Below are 25,077 nucleotides of genomic sequence, written 5' to 3'. Positions count from 1 at the left end.
TAACCTCCAAACCACCATAGCCACCTTTCCAAAGCTTAGGAACCATAAATCTAAAATCAAGGCATTGGCAAAGCTGGATTCTTGTTAGCAACGAAGGCTTCTTGTTTTGGTTTTGGGTTTTAGATTTTTTTTTTTTTTTTTTTTTTGAGACAGGGTGTCACTATGTAGCCCAGGACTGGCCTGGAACTCACCATCCTGTTGAAACAGCCTCCAGATGCTGGGACTATAGATGTTTACCACCACCACACCTAGCTGGCAAGTCTGGATTCTTCTGAGGTGTCTCTTGGCCTGCAGCTAGCTGTCTTCTCCCTATCTGTCTCACATGGTCTTCCTTGTGTGTGTATCTCTGGACTGATTTTTCTTTTTTATAAACACTGGTTGTGTTCAATCAGGCCATACCCTAGGGACTGCACCTTCACTTCCCTTTCCAAGAACAAATACAGTCACGCTTTGAGGTCTTGGATTAGGATTTTCACATGTGCATTGGGAGAGGATGCAAGTCAGCCACTCATGGCCTGAGGTCTCCCATCACCCTGGCTGGACCTTGGGGCACATCACTGTGCGGGCTGTATGTTCTTGGTCATTTGTTTGGCTCCTCAGAGACTCCAAACCCTCTCCCCAAGGAGCCCCTGAGTCTCACTCAGGCTCATTCTCAACTGTGTGGTACTTCAAGCTCAGCAGAAGGTTGCAGCAAAGGGCCAAGGAAACAGTAAAGACAACTGAGCCGCCTCTCCAGGCTGGTCTGGACCAAGAATTTCAATAGCTTTCTAAAATGCATATGCATTCACATGCAAACACACACACACACACACAAAGAACAGGGAGTAAGAAGGTCCCAGGAAACAGCCTCAAAATCCACTTCAAAGGGGTCCTAGGAGAGTAGATGGCCACAGTACTGGTGTAAAGAGATTAGGACAAGGCCACTTAGGAGAGTCAGGACAGCCAACGAGGTGAGGTCCTTGAGTACCAGCCCCCCTGCCTCCCACACCCTCTCTTGTAACAGCACTTGGATTATTACCATGACCAGTCCATGGACTTCAAATCATGCCCGCACCCACTGTCTCCTTGAGAAGCTTTTCACTCACCCTGAGAAGTAGCAGGGCTTAAAGGAAAGTGGATCAAGAAGCAACTGTTCTGTGCAAAGACCACAAGGCACACAGAACCCCGAGTCTCAGTGTCAGTCCCTGCAGTAACCCCACTGAGAGGCAGAAGGAAGGACAGAAGCTCAGCTGCCACCCATGGGGCCAGTAGTCAAAAGACTGTTCGATAAGATCTGGAAGCCTCTCCTTGATGTTGAGCAGACTGAGATCCCTGAACACAACTTTCCATGCCAGTCATCTCTCCATCACTGTGACAAAATCTCTAAGATAAACAGCTCATTAAGAGGAAATATTTATTTGGGGGCTAATGGACTCCAGAGTTTCAATCCATGGTCAGCTTGGCCCTGTGGTGGTATAGGACATCACGGCAGGAACACAAGGCAGGGAAAACCTGTTCATTTCATAAACAGAGGAAGACAGCAAGGGCATAGCAAGGCAGGGGGAGAAGAGGCAGAAAAAAGGGTGTAAAGTAGAAGGGATAGCACTTTCATGTCCTAACAGCCACTTCAAGGACACACCCCCAGTGACCTAAGTTCTTTACACGAGGCCCTAGCTCCTAAAGGTTCCATCTTGGGCTGAGCACCAACTCTCAGATACATAGACTTCTGAGGTATATTTCATATCCAAACCATAGCTAGCCCCCTCCAATCTGAAGTTCCACCCTACTACAAAGCCATTTACTTCTTTTCCGAGAAAGGATGGCTAAGCCATGAATCAAAAATCAGAAGAGATGTGCCTAGCTCTCAAAGGCAAGCTCTCCCTTTATTCTCTTTAATCCATCTGTCCATTCCATCTGCCCAACCATCCACCAAGTAATTCCTGAGCCGCGAGCCATGCCAAGCCAGAGCTGCTACAGTCCACTATGACCAGTCACCTCCAAAGGCCCTACGGAAGTCAAGGCACAAAGGGATCCAGGTGTCTTGCAGCCCTGCACAGGCAGGCAAAGTGAGGAGATTGGAAAGCAAGAGAGGCCACGCGACATCTAAACAGGGTCCTTGTTTGCACAGGGTTCAGATAAGAACAGCTTTGATGTTCTGGGCCACAGGGAGCCAAGGGACATTTTAAAGGAATTAAGGTTTGGGGAGATACCTGAGGTCTCTGGCTTTGTGGATGTACAAGCCACTGCTATTAAGGACCAGGTTAATGGAGAATCTGCCCCTAGCAGGATTTCAGTGACCTTCAAAGTGCTTCCTGCAGCCCGTTCTCATGGCTACAGCCTTGTAAACATGGCTGTTCTCCCTACAGACAATACAAAACCACACACAGATAAGTGATTATCCACCATGTCACCACCTGTCTGTGTGGCGACCCTTTCCAATCTGTCTGGATCTCACACCAGTCCTCATTTGCAAGAGATTTGCAGCTGTAGGTGTAGTTGTTTTTTTTTTCTTCTCTTTTTCTTCATGATTTTCACTGAAGCATAATTTACACCTTCCAATGCTTCTTGAGAAATCATTTCTCCAAAACTAATAATAATGCAGCCACCCAGGGAACAAAGCAGCCCAGCTACCCCTGGCGAATGAGTCAGGATAGTGATGGCATACCTAGAGTGGCACCCATGGGCACACGGGATGGCAGTGTTCACACCACACAACACAGGGCTTTCAAACTGGGTTCCATGGAGCCCTAGGGATCCTAAGGAGTGATTCAGGGCCCATGCCACAGTCCCCCCGGGGAAAGGTCAGGGAATAGGAGGGAGAGAGCTGTGCTATGGCCAGGCTCCCTTAAAGCCAGCACCAGTGAACCCCAGGACTGGGAGAAGGTTGTTTCAGGTATACATGGCTCCCCATTTCCCTTTCTGTTCTTGCATTCCCAGGTTCTCAGGTGTCACAGGGTGATTTTGAAATATCCCCCAGAAGCTTGTGTTTGAACAGTTGTTCCTTGACCCTTAGGAGGTGGATCCTAGCTGGAGGAAGCAGGTCACTGGACAAAGGCCTTTGAAGACCTTACCTGGCTACTGGTTCCAGTCCAACTCTCTGCTCCTTGTCCACCATAATGTGAACAGCCTCCACCTCATGTTCCCACTGCCATACCACAGCTGATCCATCATACCTTTCCCATCGTAACAGACTTAAATCCCCCAAAACCTGTGTTGAAATACACCTTTCCTCCCTTATGTTGTTTCTGTCAGCTACTTTGGTCATAATGACATGAAAGTCACTCAAAAATTAGGCTATGAGTCCAGTGAGAAGAAAAGGGTCAGGGCAGCACTGCTCCTATGATCCCCACTGCATAACTGGCATTATCTTGCCCAAGCCCCATTCCAGCACATCCTCCACCAGCAGGGTTTCCCACATACCAGAAACCAACTGCAATGGCATGGATCCACGTAGGACTATCTCAGTATAGAGCAGTCAAATTCCTCATGGGTGAGACACGGGAAGGCTGCCTGAAGTTCCAAGCCCACTGGGATCTCTGCTGGCCACATCAACGACAGGATTCCTCAGGGGCAGATGAAGAACCTTGCTTTGACCTCACTACAGGAGCACCTGCATTCCTCATCAGCATCTCATCACCATCTAGACAGCAGACCTTCAAGGACCAGGCGGCAGGGAGTCAGAGATGGAGGACTCCTCTGTCCTCTTCATGCGCAGCTGTCACGAACCTAAGCAAAGGTGTCTCTGTTCCCTGGTTAGCTGAGGGAACTGGAGAAAAACAATGTACAAAGATCCTACAGGTATCATTATGTAGCATGGAAGGACGGACGGCGCTGACAAGACTGCCCAGGAGGATGACATGGACAGCACCAAAGACTGCAGCAGGTAATGAAAGAAGCAATCGTCCTGCTTTTGCCATGTCACAACTGGAAGAAATCCAGGTCTTCTTGGGGTCCCCATCACCAGAAAGAACTTCCCAGAGCCAGACACAATGGGACATACTTGTGACCCCAGCAATCAGAAGGATAATGCAGGAGGATCGTGGGCTTAAGGCCAGCCTGGGCCACGTAAGAAAGAAAGCATTTGTAATCCCAACATTTCAGAGCTGAAGGCAGCAAGATGAGGCGTTCAAGGTCATCCTCAGGCTTTGAGGCCAGAGAGAGAGAGAGAGAGAGAGAAATTACTTACCCTCCTAGTGAGCAGCAACCTCCTGAGCAGAGGAATATTTAGAACACATGGATGCCAGTCTGCTGCAGAAAAATCTATCCCCAAACTGGTTTATCTGTCACCTGTTCTAAGATAAGACTCCCCTTAATTACTGGCCCATTGTTAAAAGATTCTAATCTGGGTCACATTTTATCACACTCAAGGAAACTACATGAGAGAAGAACACAATACACATGGACCCTGAAAGCCTGAAGAACTGAAGAAAGGCCAAGACGTACTGGGGTAACTCATCCTAAACAGTGATGGCACACCCCAACAGACAGAGACCAAAAAACTGAATGCCAGTGACAGTGGCCGGGAGTCAGAAAGACCAGAAACAGTGACTGAGGAGTCTGGCAGGCTGGAGAGGTGGCTATCAGTAGTTCTTGCCTTGCAAGCATGAGGACCTAAGTGAGGCTCCCCAGCACCCTCATAAAAGTCAGTTGCCTATAATCCTAGTTCTAAAACGAAGAGACAGGAGGATGCCTGGGGCTTGCTTGCTAGCTCGGCTGCCTAATCCATGAGCTCCAGATTCAGTGTCAGAACAGACAAGGAAAGCACCCAGTAGTGACCTCCAGCCTCCGCACGCACATACACACATGTGCCACATGTGCACACGCACATACGACACCGGGATCTCTGTGGGGAAACTTACATTAAATAAGACAAATTTCACTTGCACAAAATTCTCACCTTTGGGCCTCACTGTGCCCACTAAAAGACATGGAAACTGAGACACAAGGTAAGGGACAGTGTGCCCAAAGTTTCCTCCAACCAGCCCGCAATCCCAGGATGCAACACTCCCCTGCAACACTTATACTTATCACCATGACCACAGACTGCCCCTCTGGACCAATGACCAAGAGCACTCCTGCTGTGTCTGGCGTGTGCTGAAAGCTCGGTCCTCACTTGCGGTGCTCCAGGGAGATTTGGAACTGTTTCAACAATAGGGACCACTGGGAGAATGTTAGGTCATTGGGGAGTGCTTTTTAAGGAGATATTAGGATCCTGTCCCCCTCTTTCTTGGCTTCTGGCTTCTTCCACCATGTGCTCTCACCAACACAAGCCCAAAGCAGCAGGGCAAGACCATAAGCCTAAAGAAATCTTATGCTTTTGTAAGTCTATTTTGTCATAGCAACAGAAGTTAACGCATTCCCACTGTAGGAGTGACCCAGAAATCAAGTCAGCTCCAAGGGAGGCTGACTTCCCTGGTGCCTGTTTTTCTCTGTGTCAGGAGCCAGAAATGGCTTGCTGCCCTTAGACACAGGGTGACACTCTGACTTCCAATGGCTGAGTAGGTGATTTTGCTCCAGACAGGGGACAATATGCTTTGGAGCAAACACTCTTCCTTAGTTCATCTCGTTAACCACAACCTGTTCCTGCACGATGCTTGCATGGCAACAGATTCTGGAAGTGCCTCTCTTCAAATTCTTTGTTACTTTTTTCTCCATGGGAAAACGAGTAGCCATGATGGCTGTAGACTCAGGATCACATTCACTTGCACCACTGTGAAATGAATGACTCTAGTCAATCATTTACCAAGTCCCTGGGCCCAGAGAGGAGTTAGCAGCAGAGTCTGCAAAGATCGGAACCCCGCTCCTTGACCTCTAGGACCTCAGTGTATGGTGGACAGCAGAATCCCAGCCCAATAGGGTTAGGGAGTCCTAAAGAAGAAACCAACCAGTATGTCATCAATGGAGTCCACCTAGGACCAAGAAAGTGAGAGTACTGGTATATAATTCCTAATCCTTAGACTCTGAAGAGAAGTGTCATTTTGTCTAAATGTGTCTTTCAAGATGACTGATAGTATCTGAAATGACCTAATTTCAAGGACACCCAGCAGGCATCTGCAGAAGTAGGGACAAAATTCTCACCATGTCTATAGGACCTGTGTCTACAGGTCCACAGAAGTAACCTGTGTCTTCACAGCAGACTGGGAGAGACTGGCCCACTATGTCCTCAGAAAGTTCATGTGGCTGAAAGAAAATGGAAAGGGACCACAGAAGAAAAAAAATCAACAAGGGTCAAAGATACTAAAATCAACATTTCTCCAAAGTAAAGATATAAAAATAGCTAATAAGGACACAGCAGAGAGGGGAATCTAAGAGTATAAAGTTTTTTAAAATAAAGTATCAAAGACGGGCGTGGTGGGGCACATCTTTTAATCCCAGCACTTGGGAGGCAGAGGTAGGAGGATCACCATGAGTTCAAGGCTACCCTGAGAATATAGAGTGAATTCCAGGTCAGCCTGGACAAGAGTGAAACCCTACCTCTAAAAACTAACTAACTAAATAAATAAATAAAATATTGAAAAAAAAAACAGCTAATAACATGAAAAGCCAGAGGTGGTGACACAAGTCCAGAATGCCAGAATTGAGAAAATGGAGGTAAGAAGATCAAGAGTTCAAGGCCAGCCTTGGATGTATAGTGAATTTGAGTCCAGCCTGAATGACATGAAGCCCAGCCTTAATACAAACATACATACACAAAATCACACACAAACACACACACATACACACACCATAATTAATCCTTAGGAAAATGCATCCAAACCACAGCAAGAGAGGAACAATGTCACAGCCACCAGCAAGGCTACAATCTGAAAGACAAAGGAACAGGTGTAGGTGAGGATGGAGTGAAGTTGGAACTCTGGTCCACTGCTCGTGGGACTACGGGACAGCACAAGCGCTTCAGAAAATAGCCCAGCAGCTTCTCAAAGTGCTAAATGTAGATGAACCATGTGACGTGGCAAAAATATACTCCATCTACCGAAAACACAGATTCACATAAAAGCTTGGTACGCATATATTCGTAAAAGAGATTTTTATAATGACCAATAAGGAGAAATAATCCAAATATCCACCCACTGGCAAATGGACCAATCAAACAACCTTACTATGAAGAGTCTTTTAAAGGAGAGTTCTACTGTCACACTGCTTGGAAAATTCACTGCATCACCACCCTGGAGAATGACATCATCAGGAAAGACAGTCAACAGCCTGCCCTGTCAGGGTCACCTGACAGGTGGTAACTCAGCAGCCCAGAGACTAAGTCCACAGCAAGTCAGTGGTTAAAGGCACCTGTTTGCAAAGCCTCTGGCCAGGTTCAACTCCCCAGGACCCACGTAAAGCCAGACGCACAAAGAGGAGCAGGCATCTGGAGTTCAATTGCAGTGGCATGAAGACCTGGTGCACCCAGGCTCCATCTCATCCTCTTTCTTCCTCTCTCTGCTTACAAATAAATAAATAAAAATATTTAAAAGGGGGCTGGAGGGATGGCTTGACAGTTAAAGCATTTGCCTACAAAGCCAAAGGACCCAGATTTGATTCCCCAGGACCCACATTAGCCAGATGCACAAGGGGGCGCATGCCCTGGTGCACCTCTTTTCTCTCCCCCCCTCCCTCTTTCTCTGTCAAATAAATAAAAATAAAGTGTTAAAAAATTTATGATCTGGCCAGTTACACCTTGCAGCTCCCAGAGCAGAAGTTGGTGGTATTGAGTAAAAACCATTCAGGCAACTTGAGGGCGCAGTCTGTTGCCAGTAATGTTCTTGTGTGTGCCATTAAACCACCTCCAGATGAGTGAGGGAACATTCACTTTTTAATTTTTTAATTGTATTTGAAATTAATTATTGCTGTGTACTAAGAACTTGACCTAAATAAAATCACACAAAGTATAAAAAAAAAAAAATCGGAAGCCTGTGGCAGTTTGGTGGCACCTTCTCCAGCTCAGAGCTCCTGAACACTGACTGACCCAAGGTCTGACTCAGGACACCATGACAACATTCTAAACTGACACTTTCAGCCAGGCATGGTGGCGCACACCTGGAATCCTCAGCACTTGCAAGGCTAAAACAGGTGGATCCCCATGAGTTCAAGGCCAACCTAGGCTACGGAGTGACACTGAGTCTCAGAAAAGCGAGGGGGGGGGGGGGAGAGAGAGAATGAATATGAGCAACAATACTTGGCATGCCCAGGGTCTTGGGTTCTATCATCTCCAACACCACCAAAAAAAAACTGTTCCAATCAGTCTCTTGAAACAGACCTTCCCTTTGCTCCAGAATAAGAAATGCTGATAGCAGCCCCAACTCGCAGCCTTTTCCTCATTATAAGAACAGCCTCTTCCGGGAGTATCCAGGAAGCCAGAGGCCCATCAGACCAGGTAAGAAGCAATTTAGACTAATTACCCCAGCCTAAGCTACAAGGACCATTATGTAACAGTTTCCAATCAACTACAAAGGGTCAGTGGTCACAACTTCCCCCACTTAGGTTAGCAGGACCTGTGTGTACCCAAAAGCCCCAGGAAAGTCTCCACAGTCACACAACTCCAAAGGGTCTCCCAAGAGCATCCCCGGGGAGCTTGCAGGAGATGGAGAATTTCACCAGGTATGGTGGCACATGGACCACGGGGAGAGGTGGGAGGAGCCCGATTCAAGGCCAGCCGGAGTTACACAGTAAGACACTGTCTCAAACAGAAAGCAACATGAAATCCCACCCCAGATCACTGAAACTAAAGCTGGCTTAATGAGCTGCCCAGAGGACCTGTTTGACTCGCAAGGTTGCACCACGACAGCCATCCACAGCGAGCTCAGAGGGGCCTTTGGAAAGGAGCTTCTATCGCCCCAGCGGTCTCCCCCATCCCCAATGGAAGTCCCAGCTGACAGGTGTCCAGTTTGGCATGCCACCAGAGTTTGTGGGACATGAAGTCAGCTTACAGACTACGCAGGTGTCAGGCAATTCTCCTGACCCTCATGGGAGCCCAGTGTAGCTCAGGATGCTGTAACCTGCCTGGTGTTGCGCAGGTGGCAGCAGCTGAAGGGGACTCGAAGCCTCAGCGTCCATCCTCTCACCCTGCACTCCTCTGACCACAGGCACGAGGCTGGCTCCCCCACTCACTGGGATCTGAGCAGCTGCAGTGGGGACTCACACTGCTGCCCCCAACCTTAGCTACACAAAGCACCAGGCCTCCCCTCACAATGAACCAACTGCCCCTGGGGGGCTGAGGCCACATCCCCAGAGCAGGCTGTTCCTAATTTTTGCACAGCTAGCAACCTGGTCTGGCTCCTTACAACTGAGGCTCTTCACGGGCTGGCCTCCTGTCTCCAACACCTGGCAGCAGCCTTGCTTTTGTCTGAACCCCGAATGTCCTCCCCAGCCAGGCTCCCGGCCCTGCCTCCACCCGGTGGTCAGGACGCCCTGTGGACAAACAGAAGTGCCAACCACCACTTCACCCCTGTACTCAGATTAAATCTACTTAGGGGTCTAATTCCGAAACCTGTGTTCTTTCCACAACTTTGCATAGCCTCATGTAATCCACTTAAAAATAATAAATCCAGCATCCAGTCTAATTTCAGGATGCCTTGCTATTCAAATTGGGGGCCCAACGACCGACAACAGCAGGCTGCATTGAGAGCTGATGGGAAGCGCAGTCTCCGTGTGGCATGAGATGAAACAGTTGCATCTCAGGCATGTAAGACAAGGTCCATTTGTGGGACTGAATCTTCGACCTGCGAGCTCTCAGTCACACCACATATCCAGCATCAGGCTGAACTGAATCTTCGGAGGCGGAGACCCAGTTGTTACTGAGCACCTGGGGGCACGGGAGGAAACCCCTCAGGAGTAGTCACAGCAGTGCTACAGACTGTGTCCTGCTGCGATGTCACTCGGCGGTAGAGCGCTTGCTGAGCGTACATGTGAGAGCCTAGGTTCAACGTATCTGTCCCCCGTCTTTGGGGGTGTGTGTGTGTATGTGTGTCCATGCCTGCTCGTGTGTGTGAGTACAGGTATGCACATACCACAGCATGTGTGTAGAGGTCGGAGGATAAATCCACAGGATGGCGCTCGCCTTCTGTCTTGTTTGAGGCAGGGTCGCTTGCTTGTTCATTGCTGCACTTGCCAGGCTCGCAGGCCACTAAGTTCTCCTGGCTGGTTCCCCTTTCTCCACGTCCTGTCTCACTGTAGGGGCACGGGGACGACAGACGCCCACCGCGACGTCTAGCTTTTACGCTAGGTGGGGTGACCAGCTCGCGTACACGTGCCGGCACAAGTGCTTTAACCACTGGGCCATCTCCCCAGTCCCGGTCCCGTCTTCGCAATGCAGGGCTCCTAGAGCAAATAACAGGTTAGATTTTGTTTTGTGTATAACCTTAATTACCAACTCCTCCACGCGGCTGCATTTTTCCCTCCAAGCGCGCGCGTGCACATACATACACATACACACAGACACACAAGATGCTGGGAGTCATTTATCAATAAAACACTTGCTAAATGAGAACAGTAGACTTGAACTAAATTTAAAGTTCACTTTTCCTATTGCTATTCCTAAATCATATTACAAATTAAAAACAAATGCCTCAATGACTGTCTTCCATGAGCCACTGCTAAAATAAGGATCCTCTCATGATTAAATTAGGACAAGAACTTCTTTCAGTGTGTGTTTTTTTTTTTTTTTTAATAGCATCTCTAAAGAATTTTTACAACTTAGTTTCTTGTTGACTAACTCTGGAGTTCTTGAAAGGGAAGGAAGCAAGGTATATGAGACAGAGCAAAAGATATGAAATACCTGGATAGTCTTTCCACAAGACTACTGGTGTGAACCTGTATGCTCTTCAAAGTGCTTACCTGCCAGTGGCCCTGGAGAGAAGTTTCCCAAAGGCTCCCCATGGAAGTCTTTCACTATTAACCTCAGCTGTGAGCCTTCCCTCTATCCATAAGAAACACGGCACGTGCCCGAGTAAATAGGAGGGGGGGAAACACATGAAAAAAAAAAAATCAGACAGTCTCGAATCAGGAAATGAATTAATTTGTTCAAACAGTATGGGCCACGTATCTACCGTGTATCCAGAAGGACATTAGATGCAAGGAGAGCTGTGAGCAGGAGGAACTGTAAGGGCAGAAGCAACTTTCTCTCCACTCCCTGAACAGTCTGTGACTTGAATGGATAAAACAAACTGATAGCAGACAGATGAACAAGAGAGAAGGCATACAAATCAATGGATATATAAGGGCAGGGCATGGGGGCCACTTTCAAAGAGAGGCCAGAGGGTTAAGCCTTTTCTACCTTCTTCATGGGGAGGGGGAGGGGTAGGCTGCAGAGCTACAGGCAATTTTAGAGCCACAGTGATTCTGAGGAGAGATAAGTGGGCCTGAGGAATGGATAACAGCTTGGGACAAAGTTCAGCTGGACTACTAAGGAGGATGTCAACGCTAGTCTTGCTTCCTGCAAGTTAATCTGGAGAGCCGTTCTGAAGTAGACTGAGGAACACCAGAGAAAGCTTGCTGTGGTCCAGGAAGGAAAAGTGGGTCAGGAGAAGGTGGAGGGGATGTGAGAAAGTTCAGAGTGCTCTTTTGAATGTGGAATGTCTCCTATAGCCTCATGCCTCTGTGTTTAAGCTTCAGACTCAGATGGTGGAGCCTTTGGCAGGTGAAGCCTGGCTGGAAGAGGCGTGTCACTGGGGGTGGACCTTAGGGTGTTTCAGTTCAGTCCACTGAGTGTCCACCAGCTAGCTCACTCTTGCTGCCCCTGCTGCTGATGTGTGAAGATGCGAGCTGGCTGCCTTCTGTGTCATGCTTTCTCCACCACGATAAAACTTCGCCACAGGAACTAAAAGCCTGAAATGAACACTTGCCTCCAATATTCTGCTCTTTAAAAAAAAAAAAATTCTTTATTTTAGAGAGAGAAAGAGACAGAGAGAAAAAGAGAACTGGCACGCCATGGCCTCCAGCCACTGAAACTAACTCCAGATGCATGTGCCCCCCTGTGCATCTGGCTTACGTGGGTCCTGAGGAATCGAACTAAGGTCCTTAGACTTTGCAGGCAAGTGCCTTAACTGCTAAGCCATTTCCCCAGCCCCTGCTTTTGGTTAGGTGTTTTATCCCGGCAATGAAAAGGTAATTGCAATACTCAGATAGACCTCAGTTCTCCTTTTGTTCAAAGAACTCATAATTTCAAAGCACTATGCTCTGGGTTACTGTTTTCTCAGCCTAACAAAACCCATGTGCAAGCCTGAGAGCTGACCACGGCTAGCCAGAGCGAAGGGTGCTTGCTGTGGTTTGAGATGCCGTCTGCCTCCTTGCGTTGTCTACGTGAGAGCTTCTCAGACATGCAGAGCCTCGGGCCTGTTCTAGTGCCACTGAGCCCCAATCCACATCCACGCAGACCTAGGGAATTCACGGTAAGATACTTTCTTCTGAGCAGTGAACTCAGGTGGTGAAGCGCTGCTCTAGGTGTGAGCAGGAAGCACTGAATCTGAGCAAGTTCAAGCTGGGGCGTCTTCAAGTGAGTCGTCAGCAAGACAGTCCACATGGGTCCAGCTTGCACCTGGTTTCCTTCCGGGCACACGTACGACTGCATTTTCCCACCTTGAGATGTGGCTTTAGACAATGAAGTTTTGAGTACCAGTGTCACATGTGACTCCCAGGACACGTGCTGTTTACCACAGGCCCCAGCAAGGTTCCAGATAGTGATTGCTCATGATCTTGGGTCATAAAGGATCTTGTAGCCTCAAACCAAGTTTCAGTATAAGCAAGAAATAACCCCATGTTGTTTTAGGCACTGAGACCTTGGGACTATTTGTCACAGCACTGTATCCTCACCGATCCTGACTGTCACTCTTCACTGTGAACAGTTTAAACACATGGTGACATGAAGGCAGGGCCTCTTTTAACCCTGAACAGCCCCATTTCAGTAATATTCACCCTTGTACTCATCAGACTTCACTCCAACAAACACCTTATTTTTCTCCTTTCACTCACTGTCCTTTCCCCAGCTTTCCTCCTGTATTTATGCTTTTATTTGACTGTACTCTTACGCTTTCTGGTAAGCTGCCTTGAATCCTTTCTGCAACGAAGTGACAGACAGTCACACGCATAGACACTCTAGACTTGGCTGCAGATACCTTACCTTTTCCCAAAATAAAGTTAGATCTACTACTCAAAAGATAAGAGATTTGCTGTTACTTGGGCATTTAAAAGAATGTGGCCCAAGTCCAGCATGTATTCCTTTAACCTGTTCTCACAAAAGAACTTAGGGCATATGTAGCCCATACAGCCCCTGTTTTTATAAAGTAATTAATTTCTGGGCACCACCATCTTTTTTTGCATCATTGGAAGCAATCCAAACTATGCTCACTTTATGAAAACATGCAGAGCCACTGAGAAACCTTTGGAATTTTGAATTAACCTTCAATTTAGTTATTGAGACCTCTGCCTGCTTGTTCATAGTGAACTTCATTGAAACCAGTTCCTCCTGATGGGCATTAAGGTGGAAGGCAATATTCACACCTTCCAAAGACATTCTGAATGGAAATTCCTAGAAGTGCAATGGCTGGGTCAGAGGGTATATATTTCTATACCCTACCAATACCTATTTAATCACCACCACCAACAGCACCTCTCTGGTTGTAGTAACACACTTCTACAACCCCAGAACTCAGAATGCTGGGGCAGGAGGGTTGTTTGAAGCCAGCCTGGGCTGCATAGTAGGTTCCAGACCAGCCTGAGCTACAGAGTAGACCTGTCTCAAGAAGACCAAAAGACTTTTTTTAAAACATTTTTCTTTAAAGCTATCCTTTCAAGCTGGATATGGTGGTACAAACTGTCAATCTACCACTACAGAGGCAGAGGCAGGAGGATTGCCACAGTTGGAGGACAGCTTGGTCTACATAGCAAGTTCCAGGCTTGATATGACTACATCAAAGAATTTTAATTAAAAGTGCAAGACTCTGATTTTTTCTGGTGAGGTGCAATATGTTGATGGCTCCATGTTATAAAGTGTGTACTCAAATGCTTTGTTCCTTCGTGTACCAGGTTTTTCTCTGTGATTTTGTTGAGCGTTTTTTTGTGTGTACGTGGAACATATACATGTATACATGCATGTTACTATATGTACGGGCTCACATGTGTCCAGGTATATGTGTATGTGTGCATGCGTACATTTGGAGGCCACAAGTCATGCCAGGTGACATACTCATTCGTTCTTCACCTTTTTGGTTTTTTTTTTTTTTCTTAAAAGATTTTTTTTGTTCACTTTTATTTATTTATTTGAGAGCAACAGACAGAAAGAGGCAGAGAGAGAGAGAATGGACATGCCAGGGCCACCAGCTACTGCAAATGAACTCCAGATGCGTGCACCCCCTTGTGCATCTGGCTAACGTGGGTCCTGGGGAAACAAGCCTCGAACCACAGTTCTTAGGCTTCACAGGCAAGCGCTTAACCGCTAAGCCATCTCTCCAGCCCTTTTTTTTTTTTGAGGCAGTGTCTCACTCTAGCCCAGACTCACCTTGGATTCATTCTGTAGTCTCGGGGTGGCCTCAAACTCACAGACACCCTCCTATCTCTGCTTCCTGAATGCTGGGATTAAAAGCAAGAGCTACCATGCCCAGCTTTCACCTTGTTTTTTGACCCAGCATCTCATTAAAGCCAGAGCTCAGTGGTATGGTTAGACACGCTAGCCGACAAGCCCTCCTGCCTCTACCTCCCCAGCACCGGGATTACAGAAACAAGTTGCCATGCTTTACATGAGTGCTAGGGTTTTGAACTGAAGTCCTCATGCTTATAGGACAAGCACGTTACTCACTGAGCCATCTCCCCAGCAACAATTAAAAAAAAAAACTTATAAAAGTACTTTTCACATTATGGACATGAATTCCCTCAATGTTTATTTGGCTTCTACCCCATCTTTTAAGGGAAAGGTCTCTAGTGGCAGAATGGGCTGACAAGCGGGAAGGAGCCAGGCAGAGAAAGAGAACTGCTTCTAGCCAGAGGCCAGGCATCACTCCTCAGAGAAGCCATCCCTAAGTGCCTTGTCAGACCCCATGCCCACCCCCGCTGTGGCATGCCCTAGTGCGTGGCTGACGTTGTGCTGGCTCCCCACCTCCCTCACTGGGAGAGCCTGAGCTCCTTTTCCACACGGGTCCCCGCTTTGCCTCCAGCACTCACAACAAAGCGTATAGTCCAGTGCCGCGCTCGAAGGTACAAGTGCTGAATGGAGGGAAGGCTCCTGACGGGGAGCAAAAATCTACCTTCAGCTCGTGAGCTAAGAATGTGTTTATTTTAAGATTATTTTTTTTTTTAAATTTTTTATTTATTTATTTGAGAGCAACAGACATAGAGAGAAAGACAGATAGAGGGAGAGAGAGAGAATGGACGTGCCAGGGCTTCCAGCCACTGCAGTCGAACTCCAGATGTGTGCGCCCCTTTGTGCATCTGGCTAACGTGGGACCTGGGGAACCGAGCCTTGAACCAGGGTCCTTAGGCTTCACAGGCAAGCGCTTAACCGCTAAGCCATCTCTCCAGCCCTAAGATTATTTTTCATGACAGCTGGGGTATCTGAATATTTACTTATTTACCTATCTACCTATTTTGAGTATTTGTTTGAGAGAGAAAGAGAGAGAGATCATGGGCGTGCTAGGGCCTCCAGCCACTGCAATCGAACTCCGGATGCATCTTTTGCGTGGGTGCTGGTGAGTTGAGCCCGGGTCCTTTGGCTTTGCAGGCAAGAACCTGAACTGCTAAGCCCTAGGAATGGTTTTTATGTCTTTAAAAAAGGCAAAAACAAATCAAAATCAGAATGCTTCATGGCAGATTAAAGTAAAAAAAAAAAATAGCATTTCTGTGTCTATAAAATTGTTTGCTTTCTTACTTATTTATTTATTTACTTAAACTAGAGACCAAACTCATGGCTTCATACACGCTAGGAAAGTGTTCTATCAATGTGGTACATCAGCAGCCCCTATTTTTCTTTTCTAAATAAAAAGGAGAGCTTTGTTTTGAAGGCTTCCAGCTGGGGGTAGGGGCAACACATCATGGTGGGAACTGATGGCCACGCAAAACCCGCTCACCCAAGGTAGGGCACGGTGACTCAAGCCTGTAATCCCAGCATTTGGGAGGCTGAGGCAAGAGAAGTATTATGACTTTGAGGCCAGCCTGGCCTACATAGTGAGTTCCAGGCCAGGCTACATTGTAACACCCTGTCTCAAAAAACCCTCAAGGTGGCAGGGTGTGGTGGCACACACCTTTAATCTCAGCCCTCAGGATGCAGAGGTAGGAGGACTGCCATGAGGAGGCCACCCTGAGACTACATAGTGAATTCCAGGTCAGCCTGAGCTACAGCAAAGCCCTACCTTGGAAAAACAAAACAAAACAAGCAAACAAACAAACAAACCTCCTTCAAGGAGGTTGGGGAGATGACTCAGTTGTTAGGAGTGCTTGCTTCCCCACCCCCAACATGACCTGAAAACCTCCCACTAAGCCCCGCCTCTTAAGGATCTCACTGCCTCCCACCTGTGCTATGCTGGGGACCAAACCTTTACCACGTGGTCCTTTGGGAGATACTTAAAATCCAAAGAAAAGGTAGGCACAGTGGCATACACTTGTAACTCCAGCACTCAAGAGACTGCCACAAGTCCAAGGATGGCCTGGACCACATAGTACCAAACCAGCCAGGACTACACTTGGGGCGGGGGTGTTGGTGGTGGAGATAGTAGAATTAAGAGTTCAAGGTCATCCATCCTCAGTTAGCTGGCAAGTTCAAGCCCAGCCTGGAATACATGAGACCCAGTCTCAAAAGTTCCAGATCAATAAAAGTTCTTTGCGCATATTGGTTTCTACAGCAGCTTCTGCACCGTCACCGCCGACTTAAGGCACCGTGACAGAGCACATATGCGCCATCCTCACCTCCTCACTGACTGGCACACTACAAATCACAGGGAGTCGGCTGAAAGTTGATTTTGTCTCTTGGCCCACAAAGCTTAAAAAGGTTTGCCAAGGAAGGGAAGCTCAAGAAATGGCTCCAAGAAGGGCTCCTGGTGGAAGAAGCACAGGCTCCGGAACCTGAAGAACACGAGAGGAAGGATGAGAGAGGGCAAGAGTCAGGGAGTTGGAAGTGACCTTCACTGAGGTCCCAAGGGTGGGGAAGAAGGCCGCAGCAAACAGAGATTATGAGCTTAGCTTAAGTGTGAAACTTGAGTGCCTGGGAGTTGAATCTAGACACCAATTTGTAGTTTGAGAAGGAAAGTAGATAGAGTGAACCAGGAAGTATTGCCAATAAAAAACCAGCCTTTATCAGGCAGTGCATAAGAAGATACTGCAGGGGACAGGAGGAAGTAAGTAGATCCGCTTAACACTCCATATCTGGGCTGGCGCGTACCTCAGTGCTAGAGTGTGGGCTTGGCACAGACTAAGCTCTGGGCTTGATCCTCAGAACACACACACACGCACACACACGCACATGCACACGCACACTGCAGTGTACTTCTCACAACTCACACCTTATCACACCTAAGCCTTCACAATGTCACAATGTTCTGCTCTACCAAAAACAGAGCCAGATACACAGGCAAGCCATAGGTCTACTTCTCTCAACGGGCACAGACCTCCACCCCAGCATCCTTGAATCCTTGATACTATGGGGAGAGAGGGATCTATTCATTCTACAATTAAGGGCAGGGGTCAATCCTGATAGCGCATCACATGTTGCCTTATTACTGTAACAAGGGAACATGCTGCCACAACACTGTCCCCTGGGTGGCCTGATGACAGTCATCGTACCTTCCACATATACAAGGCCTCCTGGTTTACCAAACATGTCCTTTCCCCAGCGGGGGGGGGGGGGGGGGGCGGGCGGAGCGGCATAGTGTGCCCCACAAGGGCCTACCAAGCCATCAAATACAAGCCCAGCTTTTCAAGCTGAGAAGAATACAAGAAGGTCAGAGGCATCTCATTCATGTCTCTAGGTGGAAATGGGTTTTGGGGATTTGTCTGGTGGTTAACAGATGTCAAGGATTCCTGCTGACTTGTTGCTAAGGGAACTTTTGTGAAGATGCCCACAGCCAATAGAACCCAGAAACACTGCCCACAGCTTTAAAGTCCTTCAGAGAGTCCACTAACCAGGCCAGCGCACCCTGTGAAGATGGGGGTAGCTCCCTATGAAGCGGCAGCTAGAGCTGTGACCAAAGGTTCACTCTGCAAACCAAATGGCAGGGTAACTTCATGAAGATGGCACAATTGTAGTCCCAGTTACATACCCTGGGAGCCACCAGCCCTGATTACAACTTTTGTGAATGGAGTTAATAACTTCCAGACAAAAAAAAAACAAAAAAAAAAACACTACCGTGAAGGTCAAGGTCACACCCATTTTACATTTGAGGTAATTTTCACATTACAGGGATAAAAGCCCTAGATTAAAATCAATTTGTGATCCATATCAAGCACCTCCTAAATGTCAGGAACTCAGATGCACTATGTCTATTAATTATCAAAGCCCTTGTCTGAAAATGCTACCCTGGTGTGCCAGAGGCTTAGTAGACAGGCCCAGGCTTTAGGACCAGGCAAATCTGATTTCAAATTCCAGCTGCATCATTTATTATGTGCCTCTATAAAGAAACCCCTAGAGTCTTAAAAAGAAAATCTCCTAGGATGAAAACAGAATCTCCAAGCATAAGGGCCACGTCCCCTGCATTTTTCCTAGGGAACCCCTAATCCATCTAACCTGGCCTTTGTTGTGTCCCCTCTAATACACCTCCTTGGTCACATGTGTGTACTCTCACTACTCCTGGGAGACAGGGAGTCTGCAAAGTGGCCCTCAGCGAATCACACCTCCTTGATTCCATAACTGTATTCACCTCCCTTCCACACTGCCTCTAACTGTTCCTGTCACTCTGCCTAGAGCAAGTAGCAGAAAGGATGGGCTCATCCTGGGTCAGTCTTTAAAGGCCTGCAATACAGGCCTCTATTCTTGCAGGGCAGCCCCCAAATACCCGCTGAAAAGAAAAGCCATGCACAAAGGCCTTCAAGAAGGAGACACCACAGGAGAGACTACATGGAGGAGCACAAGTCACCATCCAGGTGAGGAAAGAGGACACTTGTGAGAGTCAACAGGATGCAAATCTTGTCAGGAGAGTCACCAACATGGACCAACGGGGAGAACCACTCGGCTGAGCTGTTTCCTCAGAATCCCCTGAGATGAGCTCTAGGGTGGTCTGTTATCTAGCACCAGATAAGTCCTTATTCCTTCCTTGTCCCTAGCACAGTCCAGGAACTTCCACAGCCACTCCCTACAAACTCTTGCCACACAAATGCATCAACCCAAGATGAGAGGAGAGAGGAAGGAGGGAAACCAAGTTCAAGGGCAATCCTCCGCATCCTTCCTACTTCCACTAACACGATGTGTGACAGTCTGTTAGTGCTTGTCTTAAACCTTTTGTGTTGCCGTAAAAGAATACCATGGATGGGCTCAGTGGTTTAAAATGCGTGTTTGCAGTGCTATTGGCCAGGGTTTGATTCCCCAGTGCCCCCACCCTTAAAGCCAGATGCACAATGTGGCACATGCCTCCTAAATTTGTTTACAGAGACAAGAGGCACAGCATGCCCATACTCTCTCTTTCTCAAATAAACAAATATATATTTTTTAAAGTTACAGAATACCATGGGTTAGGTAATCTGGAGAGAAATTTATTTCTCATAATTTTGGAGGATGAGGAGTCCAATACCAAGGTACCAGCTCTGGTGAGAGTTTTCTTGCTACATCATCCCACAGCAGAGGGCAAGAAACACTCAAATGCACGGCATCAAGCCCTTTTATAAGTGGCATTAGACCATTAATGGGGGTGAAACCCTCACACCTCCTAATACTATTCCATTTGAGTGTTTTCAACACATGCTTTTGGGGGACGCATGTAAATCGCAGCACCTCTTAGAACTAGACTTCCTAGCATAGACTTGAACATCAGCTAAAGGAAAGCTCTGTTGTGTCTGCATTCCAGTATTATTTCCCTCCAAAATCATGTCCTGAAAGGTCTAGGGGTTTCTGAAAATGACTTACAGTATCCTCTAGGTCCCTAACTTCTCTACAGTGTAAAAGTAGGGCACACGACTTTCCTGGGCCCAGTTAGACACCTCCAGTGTGGGCATCACCAGTGCGGTCCTGCCCTGGTACCAGGCCAGAAGCTCCAAGTCTTTCCCAGCCAGCCTTCTTCCTCTACCTTCCCATGAGTTGAGTCTGCACCCTTGTGGGCTGGGGAAAAATCTCCCTTTGTGTGTGATTCCAGGCAAGTGGAGGTGATTGTGGAACTGGCAGCCGCTCACCCTGGACTCAAATCTCCTCCACTCACCTGACTTCTCTGCTGTGTCTAACAATGTTAGCAGAGTTCTGTGTTCTTCCCCCTCTTTGTCAGAGGACGGGCCAGTAAGAAAAACTTTTCTGGCTGCTCTTACCTCTTATACACCCTTGCCAGCTTTGGGTAGTGGCCACAATGCCTTGTTACAGATTAGAGCTCAAATGTCCCCCAAAGGCTCATATGTGAAAGGTCAGCCACTAGCCTGTGGCACTTAGGAGGTAAAGCGATCTTGAGAAGGTAGAGCAGAGGAGGAAGTTAAATCACTGTGGACATGCCCTTGAAGAGGATATGGTGTTCTCTCTCTCTCTCTCTCTCTCTCCCACCCTCCCTTCCTCCTTTCGGTCCATCATGCTCCACTGTGCATGCCCTGCAAGGATGTTCTGCCTCACCGCAGGCTCACAGCCATCAGGGCCCAGTGACCATGGACTGACACCTCCGATATCAAGCCAAAATATGCCTGTCCCCTTTTCAAGTTGCTTTATCTCAGGTATCTTGTCACAGCAATTAAAGCTGACTACTGAAGCCCTTGTTCCTCTTCTGGGAGTATAGGTGGCCCGAGTAGCCAGGATCCCTGTGTCTAGAGTCCTTGACCTTACCCCATTCCCCCCCATACTTTTTCTCCGTGTGCACTGAGGTTTTCTTAGAGTCTGTTTCCTGGAAGCTGGGTATATGCTACACCATGCTGCCGGTTCTTGGGAGTCCTGACTAAAGAGATTTCTCCACCACCACCTGGTCTCCTCTCCTCTCAGGGGCTGGCTATCCCAAGGACAAGTGTCAGAGGCCCTCTCAGAGTCAGCTCCCAACTCTCCTCCCTCCATGAGGTCTACTTCCAGGAAGCCAGGCCTCTCACTTCCCCTTTCTTAATTTCAACCAGGAAGATACCATCAGAAGAGTCCACTCTGTATGCTGTGGTCAGTGCTTCAGACCCTCCGGCATGATGGGGCTTCCTGGCAGGAAAGCAAAAGGGTGGGAGGGCACTGGAGGTGCCATTCTCAGCTGGATGCTGACCACCCCTCTCCCCCTGGGGAAAATAGGGTCCATTCTGTGTAGACTTATTTCTCCAGTAGCTCTCTGGCCTTCTAAACTCTCTGCTCCAGTACCAAACACCCTGGTGACCTCGTGAGTCCAAATATGCAGGCCACAATAACCACTCTAAGAGCTCTCTGCCTTCTCCAACTCACCTAGTGTGTCGGTGAGGGCTCCACCCATACCCAGGGACTCCACTGCACCCACTCTGTCCCTTCCCAGGCCTTGGCCTGGCAGTCCAGCTTACTCATGCAGAAAGGTCCCAAACACCAAGAGCCACATCCACCACCCTCCCTTGTTGGCCCTGCAAAGAGTCTTACTTCATACTAGCTCCATCCTAGCTCTGGGTGAAATCACACTTCAGGGCTGGGAGCCAGGTGGCAACAGGTTGCCCCAAGATTTATCTGCCTTCCTTGCAGCCCTGGCATTGCAGCTGCTGTTAGGGAGGATGTCACCAACATGCTGGCCCCAGGGGCTGTGCCTGCCCTTCTCCATACAGATCTATACCCTTCCACCACTGGCCTTTTAACACAGCTGAGCCCAAGAGACTGGGTTTCAAAAAGTCACAGCGAGAGTTGCTGACATTGACTCACCGGGGACTTAGTAACTAATTTATTTCTTTCATAGTACTAGTGATTGGTCCTGGGGCTTGTGCATGCTAGGAAAACACGTAAAAAAAAAAAAAAAAAAAAAAGTCACAGCGAATTGTATTCTGTCACTGGAGCACCTCACCCAGCACACAAGCCCTGCACCTTGAGCCGCAGACTCGCTGCTCTTGTCCTCTGTTCACTTGTCTGTGAAATGGGGACACTGCCACGTTTTGTTGCACGAGCCTGTACCCCAAGCACTAAAGAAGCACACAGGTCCCTAGGTGCCAGCGACTTCCTAAGACTGTAAGTGCCAAGGGTGTGACAGACACAGCTGGTCCCTGATGGCAATTCTGCTTTGTCTCTTGGGCCTCTGTCCATCCTCCCTTCCCTTTCCCCAGGGAGAAGGAGAGTCACTCTGGTCCTACCCCTACAAAAAAAACAGCTGGCTGAGTCCAGCCAGGGACCCTCCTCCCAGGACAGACATCTAACAGTCAGGTTTCCATATTAATATTCTCTGGGATAAATGTGTCCACCAGAACCAGCTCAAATCCATGTCTTTCCAAGGACTTCTTTCTGATCCAGACACCGGGAGGCTTGGGTCTTCCCGTAAGAAGATGACACCTGCTCTTATTTTTATTTATTTATTTATTATATTTTTATGTCTGACTGACAGGAATAGAGCTGGGAAAAGCCAAGGGACACGCTTGAGCCTCTGTCGCAGGTACAGGCGCTCAGTTCCCAGAGCCAAAGCAAGTTCACCCCAGCCTACCTTGCAGCAATCCCTTCAACTTTGCTCCATATGCCGTCACCCTATTCAAGAGTCTGATGTCTTCTGGGCCTGAGACAGCCATCAGGACACGCTAGGAGGCCCAGAACTGGTTTTGATAATGTTGCTACATGGCACTTCACCCTACAGCCATGTTATCCCCTATCTCCCACTCCCTTTGGCCTGAGTCGCAAGTATTTTTATTCAGAATACGCTACTTTGTTATTAAGCAGGTCGGGGTAAAATGATAAATTCAGTCCCCATGATCTGAGCTGGGTTTTTCCTAGAACATTTTAGAAACATTTCCTCCGCGGGGATAGCCGTTATTCCAGTCTTTATGACCATCCAGAGGCGAGCAGCCTTTGGTAAAGGCTATAAAATTTCTCTCTCACACACAAAGGACTTTAGAAACTTGGGATCTCACTTGGGCTGTGACCATGAGCTCAGTGATTAGAGGCCAACGAGGCCTCGCAAGCAATTGTCACTCGGACAATAAACAGCCAGCTGACTTGGCTCAGCAGTTTTGTGTAGCCTTGGGGCCAAGCCAGGGCCCCAGGAAAAAGCCACATTCGGGTAGTGAGTTTTGGGGAGGGGGCGCTGGATGGGGTCTTGCTGCACCTCAAGATCAAGCTTACTGCTGGGGCTCGCTGCTCGCCAGTACATCTCAGCTGGCCTGACCAGCAAGTGGGCGGCCCGCCCGGAGACAGTCAGGCAGCCTGACCTGGGACAGCACGACCCGGCGAGGCTCAGCAGGTTCCGCGGTCGGTCGGGGGTCTGGAGTGGGAGGTGGGAGAGGGGGGGCTGAGAAGCCACCCTTTTGGGACCCGGGGTTCGAGGCTCGTCTTCCCAAGGCCCCCAGGTTCTGGCGGTCGTTGGGTGGCCCCTGTCACTGGCGGCTGCGTGGCGCCCGCTGCAGAACTCACATAGGCAACAAGTTCTCGCCTCCCCCGAGCGCGCAGCCACGGTGTGCCCGGGAGGCCCGGCGCAAGGGGAGCGCCCCCGGCCAGCCCGCGCTGCCCACGCCTCGGCCGCCGTCGCCAGCCCCCGGAGCGCAAGGGGGTGGAGTGGGCACGGCTGTCCCCCCGTCCCCCACGCCCAACCCGGGATGCCCCCTCGGGCGTGGACGGCGGCGGTGGCATCCCCCGGGCTGGCAACAGGTCTGCGTGCGCCCCGAGACCGTAACCCGGGTCCCCCGCCCGCCCCGGTCCTCGCCCCTCACCTCCAGCAACTGCACGTAGCTGGCCGGGAACCAGCCACGGAGCCCGTCCTCCTTCTCGCCTTCCCACCAGCCGCCGTCCGGGACCTGCAGCAGGGTGAGGAGCTCGCCCGCGGCGAAGCGGAGCCCCTGGCCGTGCCGCTCCCCGGAGAAGGGGTACAGGGTCCGGCAGCGGGTGCCGGACATGGCCTTGGCGCCGGGGTTCACAGCGCAGCCAGCATCCCGGCCGAGCCCCGAGGGCTGGCCAGCGGCACCGCGGGGTCCCAGGCGCCCGGCGCTCCGGGCTCCCGCGCTCTGGGCGCGCGCCGTCTCGAGGAGGGGGGCGCGCGTGGGGCGGGGGGCGAGGGGTGTCTCCCGGCCGCCGGGGGTACGCGCGTGGCGCGCGGGGAGACCCACACACTCAGCAGGCTCCCGAGCGAAGCGGCGACGCCCCCGGGCCGGGCGGGGGGCGGGGCTCAGGGGGAGGTGGCCTCGGGGGCCGTGGGCTCCCCAGACAACTTCCCGGGGACGCCCGCGTCAGCGGAAAGGCGCAGCTGCCCCGGGAGGTGGCACCGGGAGCATCCTTCCTCGGCGGGGCTCGGCCGGGACCGAGAGAAACCTCGGGAGACACGGGGAGCGCGGCTGGCGGTCGGTGGCCGGGCGGGGACTCTCGGAGGCGACGAGGGGGGCGGGCCACGGAGGGGACGGATCGGGGGCGGCCACGCCCTCCAAGGGCCGGGCGCTCCCTGGCAGGCAGAGGGGCTCCCCCACGCCCCCAACTCCCCAGGGCCGCTGGGATGGAAACGCCCCCTTCGCGCCTGATATCGAAGCCTGCTGGCGGGTGTCGGGCGGCGCCGCCTCCCAGGTGTCTGCGAGGGGTGGGGGCACGTATTTGTGGCTGTCATTGTACCGGCTGAACCTGGGGCCCCAACTTGACTCACCGGAAAATGAACAATGGGTGACAGACAGGTTTGAAGCCTGGCGCCTGAGCCGGAAAGCCCGGTGGCAGCAATGTTGTCACACCGAGGGACAAGAGACTCCGTGGTGGGGGGTGGGGGGAGGTGAGCAGAGATGAAGTTGGTAGACTTGGAATCAGGGCGATGGTGATAGAGAGAGGAAACCCTAAAGGTGAGAGCCACCTCCCGCTTTAGCTTGGCATGCAATGGCGAAGTGGACTCACGGTGCAGCCCACCCGAAGTCTGG

The 25,077-nt window shown here is 49.7% G+C and overlaps 1 protein-coding gene across 2 annotated transcripts in view; it reads right to left on the bottom strand.

Moving 5' to 3' along the window:
* The window catches only part of Gas7 (growth arrest specific 7), a 253,382-nt gene extending 229,301 nt beyond the window's left edge, over nucleotides 1-24,081 (bottom strand). The window contains exon 1 of one of the 2 annotated variants that reach the window (XM_004663133.2): nucleotides 23,899-24,081. In XM_004663133.2, the coding sequence (XP_004663190.1) occupies nucleotides 23,899-24,081 (183 nt within the window). The remainder of the gene's footprint in view (nucleotides 1-23,898) is intronic. The other variant, XM_045130728.1, reaches the window with a different exon arrangement.
* Between the last annotated feature and the right edge of the window lie 996 nt (nucleotides 24,082-25,077).

Source organism: Jaculus jaculus, chromosome 12 (assembly GCF_020740685.1).
Source record: "Jaculus jaculus isolate mJacJac1 chromosome 12, mJacJac1.mat.Y.cur, whole genome shotgun sequence".
In the NCBI taxonomy this organism is placed as follows: domain Eukaryota; kingdom Metazoa; phylum Chordata; class Mammalia; order Rodentia; family Dipodidae; genus Jaculus; species Jaculus jaculus.
Note: the sequence above shows the minus strand (reverse complement) of the source record. Positions and strands in the feature narration are given on the sequence as shown.